This window comes from Plasmodium gallinaceum, assembly GCF_900005855.1.
Source record: "Plasmodium gallinaceum strain 8A genome assembly, contig: PGAL8A_v1_65, whole genome shotgun sequence".
Taxonomy (NCBI): Eukaryota; Apicomplexa; class Aconoidasida; order Haemosporida; family Plasmodiidae; genus Plasmodium; species Plasmodium gallinaceum.
Window position 1 is genome coordinate 904,438 of NW_021628225.1, and position 8,048 is coordinate 912,485.

General features: G+C 17.7%; 1 protein-coding gene and 1 pseudogene across 2 annotated transcripts; both read right to left on the bottom strand.

Annotated features, from left to right (window-relative positions):
* Positions 1 to 1,216: 1,216 nt before the first annotated feature.
* PGAL8A_00151500 lies at positions 1,217 to 2,208 on the bottom strand (annotated as a pseudogene). The gene is given in 5 exon segments: positions 1,217 to 1,579; positions 1,581 to 1,706; positions 1,708 to 1,986; positions 1,988 to 2,146; positions 2,149 to 2,208. Coding segments are annotated over 5 exon segments (987 nt in total).
* Positions 2,209 to 3,043: 835 nt separating this feature from the next.
* Positions 3,044 to 7,433, bottom strand: NAB2 (nuclear polyadenylated RNA-binding protein NAB2, putative; the record flags this gene model as incomplete). Its single annotated transcript, XM_028675059.1, has 12 exons — positions 3,044 to 3,613; positions 3,703 to 3,758; positions 3,854 to 3,926; positions 4,028 to 4,102; positions 4,225 to 4,283; positions 4,439 to 5,176; positions 5,309 to 5,367; positions 5,535 to 5,610; positions 5,757 to 6,147; positions 6,571 to 6,614; positions 6,803 to 6,959; positions 7,251 to 7,433. 12 exons carry the CDS (start codon positions 7,431 to 7,433, stop codon positions 3,044 to 3,046), a joined length of 2,481 nt encoding a protein of 826 aa, XP_028526628.1.
* Between the last annotated feature and the right edge of the window lie 615 nt (positions 7,434 to 8,048).

The window sequence follows — 8,048 nt, forward strand, 5'->3', positions numbered from 1 at the left end:
TTTTATCTATGGTTATAATTTTTGTATTGATAGACCTTTTTTTTTTTTTTTTTTTTATTTCTTCTGTATTTTTTTTTTTAAATTGATCATAATTTTATTATAGTCTATATTAATTTAATTTAAATGTTTAAAATATTTAAATTTTTTAAATGTCTTGATAGTTTTCCTTTATAAAAAAAAAATTTATTCATAAAAAATATTTTCAGAAAAATAAATTTTTTTATATATATGCTTTTTTTTTTTTTTATTTTTTTTTTTTTTTTTTTACGTCTACTTATTTTTGGTCTTTTTTTTTTTTTTTCCAATTAGGTGTTGTTATATAATATACTCAAAAAAAAAAAAATTACTTCTGTTTATATTTGTAATATTATATTTATCAAAATTCATAAGATATAATTTAATTCTATATATGATAAAGTTCAACTTTATCCATGTTTTTTTTTTTTTGAACTTTCTTTTATTTTCTCTTATTTTATGGTTTTAAATCTTGAATGTTATATTTCTTCTAAATATTTTGTATGTTATTTTTTTTTTCTTCATTTATATCCATTTTTCTTAGGATATACATACAATTACTATAAAATAAATTTTCATAAATTTTCATACTGTAGTTAATAATTTTTTTTTGTTCAAGTAATTATTTTCACAAACCACTTTAGATATATATGCATAAACATAAAATTATACAAAATACGTGATTTATTTAAATTTTACATTTTTAATTTCTTTTTAAAGTGAGTAGACTTGCAAGGTTTTAGAGAGAAAAAAAAAAACTGTAAATCAAATTTTATATGTTTTTTTACATTTTACTAATTGGAGGTAAAATGAAAAAAAATATTTTTTATTTTTATTTTTTTTGTTATTTTAATATTATTCAATATAGTACTTTATATTCATATCTATTTAGCAATATTATGTAATCCTTATTCTTTAATTTAATGTTATTTGCTTGTTAATATGAATCAATTATAAATTATATTTAACATACTAACAATATCAATAGAATGGTATAGTTTCTATGTTTGAAGTTCTTTAATATAATCCCTTAATAATAATTTGAAATAACACAAAACTAAAATATAAAAAAATAAAGAGATAATAAAATAAAGAATATTAGTTTAATATATATCAATAAAATATGTAACATATATATATGCAAAAATATATAAAAAAAAATTGTTCATTTTTTATTTTTTTTTTTCATATTTAATATATTTTATTTACACATAGCTAGTGATAACAAGTATTTATCTCCATATTTTGCTATTTGCCGTAAAATTATATCATCAATAACAATGGATAATAATAATTCAATTATTGGTGATAATCTTAGTAAAATAAAACAGTCGTGCATTCCTTTTACACTTAATTTACAAAAATTCCCCTTGAAATTATATGTTTCTTTTTCTACTCGAATTGAAGAGACGGGTTTGAATGCCGATCTAAATACTGTATTGTTTCTTGTTGTAATATCAGTCAAAATACTACCACAATTATTTTTTTCCATAATTAAAATATTTTCTTTATATATATTTTTACACATATTTGAATGCTCCATATTCATATTTTCATTATCATTTTAAAACAATATTATCATATTCTCTTTTATTATAATTTCTTTGTTCTTCATTTTTACAGTTTTTTTTTTTTTTTTTTTTTTTTTTTTCATTGTATTTAACACATCCATAGGTGTCTATCAAATATCTATAGAATATTTTTCTTAAATTCTTGCCTTACATAGTCAGGTAGTTTTATATATCCAGAAGAATGTACATAACATATAATTATGAAATTATAAAATTTTTTTAACCATTGCTGAATACATGTTCCTACTACCACCTTTATTGCTGTTTCTCTTCCTGAAAATTTCCTACTTCCACTTTTATTTTTAGCATGATATTTCATAAAATAAGTGTAATCTCTATGACCTATCGTAGGTATATTTATGAACAAGCTATAATTTTCTTTCCTTATCATAATATATTTAAAATATTATTGGAGTTCCTAGGATTTTATTTTCATTAAAACCTTATAATATAACCAATTTATCTTTTTCGATTTTACTGCTTGTTAATTTTGATTGACTTGGTCTTTTCCTATTTGTTTTTGAATTTAAATTTTTTTCATCGTTTGGTAGAACGATATTTATAATGCAACCCATTGCTTTACCAAAAGAAGTAACTTTTTAGCAAGGTTTTTTGTGCTCATAATATTTAATTTTTTTCAAAAAAGAAAAAAAAATTATTTGTATTTATATTTATAATCCTTTAAATTCAACGAAAATGTCCAGAAATTAAATAGAAATGTTTTATAAAAAGCACCTTTTTATATTTTTTTAAAATGATAAAATTTTGAAAAAACTTTTATTTTTCTTAGCTTTTTTTTTTAAATAAAATTTTTTTTTTTTATAATATTGAATAATAAAATAATATTTATTAAATAAGCTTTCGAACAATCAATTTAAATTGCATTTTTCTATCAAGCAACTAAAAAGCATTTATATTTTATAAGATTTTGAGCTACATTAAATATTGCCTACAAAACAAAATTATCAAAGCAAAATAAAAATTTAAGAATTGTTAGAAAGTGCGCAATTTTTTTAAAGAAGTATTAAATACAACATTACATATGGACATTTAAAAAAAAAAAAAAAAATTATATTTATTTATTTTTATAAAATTAAAAAGAAATTTAAGTTACATTTTTTATAATATTTTTCAAAAATAAACTTATTTCTATACTAAAAAATTTTTAAAAGAACATCTCAACTTTTGCATCAGTTCTATATTGTATAAATTAAAATTTTAGAACTTTCAAAAAAAAAAAATTAAATAAAAGAATTATAAAAGCATAATAATTATGCAATAAAAAAAAAAAAAATAAATGAATAAAGAAAAAAAAAAAAAAAAAAAGGCTTTAAAGCTAATAAGAATGAAAAAAAAATTTGTATTGAAAAAATAAAATTAAAAAGAATATATATATTATAAATGAAAAAAAAGAAAGCACTTTCTATTAAAAATTGAAAAAGAGAGAAAACCGTAAATTAAGAGCTATCCTCAATAGTAAATACATTACTGTCAATGTTACTTGCTTCTTGATTATTTTCCGTTTTATTAAAAGAATCTTCAAAATTTTCTTTTACTAATTTTTTATCTTTTAAATTATCAGGATCTATTACTATTTCGAAACAGTTATAATTATTTGATTCATTTTCATTATTTTTTATACTTTCATTAATTTCAGTTCCTACATTATCACGGGAATAACTGTTTTGGTTACTACTATTCTGAAATATATAATTATCTTCTACCTCATATTCCTTCTCCTCGTTTTGTTCAACTGTGGTTACATTCATGTTTTCTTTATCTTCTGTTGGTTCATTTACTTGTTCTTCTAATTTATCTTTTTCTGTTTCTAAAAGATTTTGAATATATTCATTTTCATTATACTCATTTTTGCTTTTATCTTTTCTCATTTCTGGTGGAGTTTTTGGCATACTAATTGAAATTTGAGCTACTTTATCATCAAAATTCATATTATTACTATTTTTATCATAATTATTGATTAATTTTTTATTTAAAAAATATCCATTTGTTCCAATTTCGGGTAAGGCCTATATGCAACAAAAAAAAGATTAAAAAAAAATGTTTTTATATGCATAATAAAAAATACAGGTATTATATTTATTTTTTTCTTTATTACAGTTGAATTAACATGATCATGAGAATAATTACAATAGTAATTACAGCAATATATTCCTATAAAAACAAAAAAAAAAAATAAAATAAAATAAAATACATTTGAAAAATGCAAAATTTTCTAATAATTTTTTTTGTTTTTTTTTTCATTTTACCAAATTTACAAGGAACATCAGGATGAATATATATACACTCTGATCCAAAAGCACAGTATGGCCAATTTCGGCACTGGATATAAAGAAAAAAAAAAAAAAAAAACATATGCATATAATAACAAATAAAAGGATAAAAAATCAAATATACAAATATATATATTAGTAATATTTTACATTTTCGCTGGGATGAATATAACGGCATTTTTCTCCATATTGGCAATTTGGTAAAAAAAGGCATTTTTTTTGTATCTATTAAAAAAAAAAAAAAAAAAAAAGTAATGTATATATTATAAAAACAATATAATGTATATATATGTTTTTTCAAATATCCATAAAATATAGGACATAATATTCCTTATAATTATTTTAACCTTTATAATAACATTTGGATTATTAGTTGTATTTTCTGTGTTAGCTCCTTGAATTCCTGCTATTAAAAAAAAAAAAAAAAAAAAAATATATATATTAAAAAATAGGTATACAATTAAATAAAAGAACAAATAACTCAATATATCAATAAGCGTAAAATGAGTTATTATTTTTTGTTTATTATTATTTTTTTTCTTTTAATATATTTTAAATTACTTTCATTCACTTTAGAAATGCTCTGTACTTTTTCTTCTTCTAATTGTGTATTATTTTGTTGTACTTGAGATGATTCTGCATTGGGGTGAATATTATTATGATTATTTTGATCATTACTAAAAGTTATATTTTGTGTATTTTGTTGAGATGGAAAGTTTTTATTTGCTAAATGAGTCAAATTAGACTGTTGAACTTTTACATTTTTCTCTGAGTTTACTGAATTCTGAATAAACATTTGTTGTTTATTTACTTTAGGCATATAATATTGATATTGATTTTGTTTATCAGTAAAATCATTTTTATTATTTGTATTCATAAAATAGCTTGGCTGGTTTCTAATATTTGAAGCAGTATGTTTTGAATAATTTGGTATGTTCATTTTATCATTACTTAAAATATTCGGTACATTAACATTCATTGTATTATTTTTTTGATATAAATAATTATTATTATTAAATCTATTTGTATTCATATAATTAGATTGAGACATATTTTTATTCATATTCATTTTTAAATTTATATTTTTTTGTTGAATATTATTTGAATATCTATTATTAAAAAAATTATTATTCACATTATTCGAAAGATAATTATTATCCATTGCATTTTGCTGCGCTAACATATAATTTCCTTGATAATAATTTCCAATAGAATTTATTTCTTTTTCATAATTTTGTACATTCATGTTATCATATGTATAATTCATGTTATAGCTTGAAATATCTGGATTATTTACACCTAAAATTAAAAATATACATTAAATATTTTAAGATATACACTTATAAATTTAAAAAATAATATCTAAAAATATTTCATGTAAGCATATATATAAAAAAAGAAAAAAAAAAAAAAAAAAAAAAAAATTTTTACTTGGAGCTGGTTGTTGCATATACGAAACTGAATTATCTCCAACAAATCGCGGATTTGGCCTTTATAATAAAAAAAAAAAAAAAATAAATAAATAAATAAATTTGTAAATAAAATAAATATAAAGTTAAATATATAAATTAATTAAAATATGAATAAATAAAAAGAGAGTATGAATAAAAAAAAAAAAAAAATTCTTTCATTTCATTTTTCATAGATAAATAATTACTTTAAAATTGCTTTGTTTTTTTTTTCGCTAGTGTTATATTCATCAGTATTGTCATTTTTTTTTTTAAGCTCTATTTCTGCATTAAAAAATATATATATATTATTATTCTTATGAAAATATTTTTTAAAAAAGTATTTGCAAAATAATATAATTAAAATATTAAATGAAATATTGTGATAATATATAACGGCAATATTTAATTATAAATTTTTTGATAATTACCACTTCTATTTAATAAATTATCTAAAAATATTTCATTTTTCTTTTCTTTTTTATCTTCCTCTTTTTCCACATAGATGACACGACTAGGTGAAAAAGAACGGCTTGTACTTTTATCACTCTTCCTATATTTATCTTTTAATTTCATTTTATCTCCATCTTTACTTTTATCTGTTTTTTTTGTTTTCATTTTATTTTTATCATAATGAAATTTTCTCATATTAGAACTAGATGAACTTGAACTTAATCCCCTTTTCTGTCTTTTTTTGCTTCTTCTCCTTGAAAAAGATGCATCTTCATTAGAATACTTACTACTTCTACTTAAAAAACTTCTTGATCTTTTTCTAACACTTGAAAAATCTTTTTTATTTGTATCATTTTCCTTTAAGCTTCCCTTTAAAAAGTAAAAATTTTTATTAGAAAAAAAAAATATAAAAAAATATGTCATTATGAATATAATAAGATTTAAAAAATTATAATTAAAATCTGTACATCTTTTATTAAATATAAATTTTTATATTTATACTTATATTTTTTATATTATTTTATTTTTATTTTAATTTTATTTTTAACTTTTTTTTATTTATTTATTTATTTATTTATTTATTCTTTTGTTTTCTTTTTTTTTTTTTTTTTTTTTTTTTTTTTTTTTTTTTTTTTTTTTTTTTTTTTTTTTTTTTTTTTTTCTTTCTTTTTTTTTTTTTTTCTCATTTTTCATTTTTCTTTAAACATAATAATTAAAATATATATATTTATGTTCATCATGAAATATAAAATATATAATTATATAATTATATAATTTTCAGTAAGCACAAACTTTTGTTCTCTTGCTATGAATAACCGACTGCCTTATCCTTGAGTCTACAAAATGGGGATAATAAAAAAAAATAATATTTATATATATATATATATAAATATTAATAAAACTTTATTATAAAAAAAGAAGAAACATATATAAACTATAATAATTTAGGAAAAATCATAAATATTTGTATGTATGAATATTCAGAGAAACAAAAAATATATATATGTTAAATATATGTCTATACCTCTACTTTTATTAGATTTTGATAATTCGTCATGTTGTTTATCTTTAGTGTAACCAGATTTATGTGATTTTTCATTTTTTGAGCTAATCTCACTAATTTTTTTTTGCTTTTTTATATCATTCATAAGTTTCATTAACCAGTTAACGAAAACAGTGGTCTGAGATTAATATGAAAAATAGTAAATAAAAATATAAAAAAAAAATATATGTATTATTAAAATATTATTTCTTTTTTTCTTTAATAAACAAATAACTTCATATAAATATATGTATAATTTTGATAATGAAGTTATATTTATAATATTGTTTTATGTTTTTTTTTTTTTTTTTTTTTAATGTGTAAAAATAAAACTTTTTCTTATATATATATATATATATAATATTCATATATTTTATTTTTGAAAATTTTTTATGTTTTTCTTTTCTTTTTTTATTATCATATTATTTACATGATCTCCTAAAAAATCCTTTAACTCATTGCACATAAATTCACTACTACTTTTTGCATTTCCGGCCATGTGCCATACATATTCAGTTAGTATATCAACTTCATATTCTCCCAATAGCTCTCTTAATTTTTGTGTTATAATATTTTGATATTTTTTCTGTTCTTCTTTACTCTTGGAAAACATTTTTTGATTTACAGATATAATTATATATGATTTATATCTTGTTAAAGATCTTGAAATTTTTTTTCACTAATATATTTTTAAAATAAAAATATATTGAGATATTTTTCTTAAATTAAACGATTAGTTATATTTACTTTCATTTAATTCTTTTTTTTTATTTGTTCATTAAAACATTATTTTCATTTTAACTATTTTTTTTTTTTTTAATACTCTTTTATCAAGTAATACCTTCAACTTTTTTTTTAATTAATGATATATATATTTTTTTTGGTGTGATTTATCTTTATTTTTTTTTTTTTTTTTTTAAATAAATTTTATAATGTGAAATATTTTACAATCAAATTATATTTAATTTTTTTCTTATAAAATCATAGATTGTTGAAATTTAGTTTTTTTTTTTTTTTTTTTTTTAAAATATAAATTATCATTTTAATTTTATAATTAATATATTTTGATGCAATTAATTTTTTTTTTTTTTTTTTATATGACTATAGTCTTTCAATTTTACAATATTTTTTGGTAATTTTGTTAATTTCATTTTTTTATTTTTAAAAAGTATCTCTTGAATTTTTTTTTTTTTTTTTTTTTTTTTTTTTTTTTTTTTTTTTTTTTTTT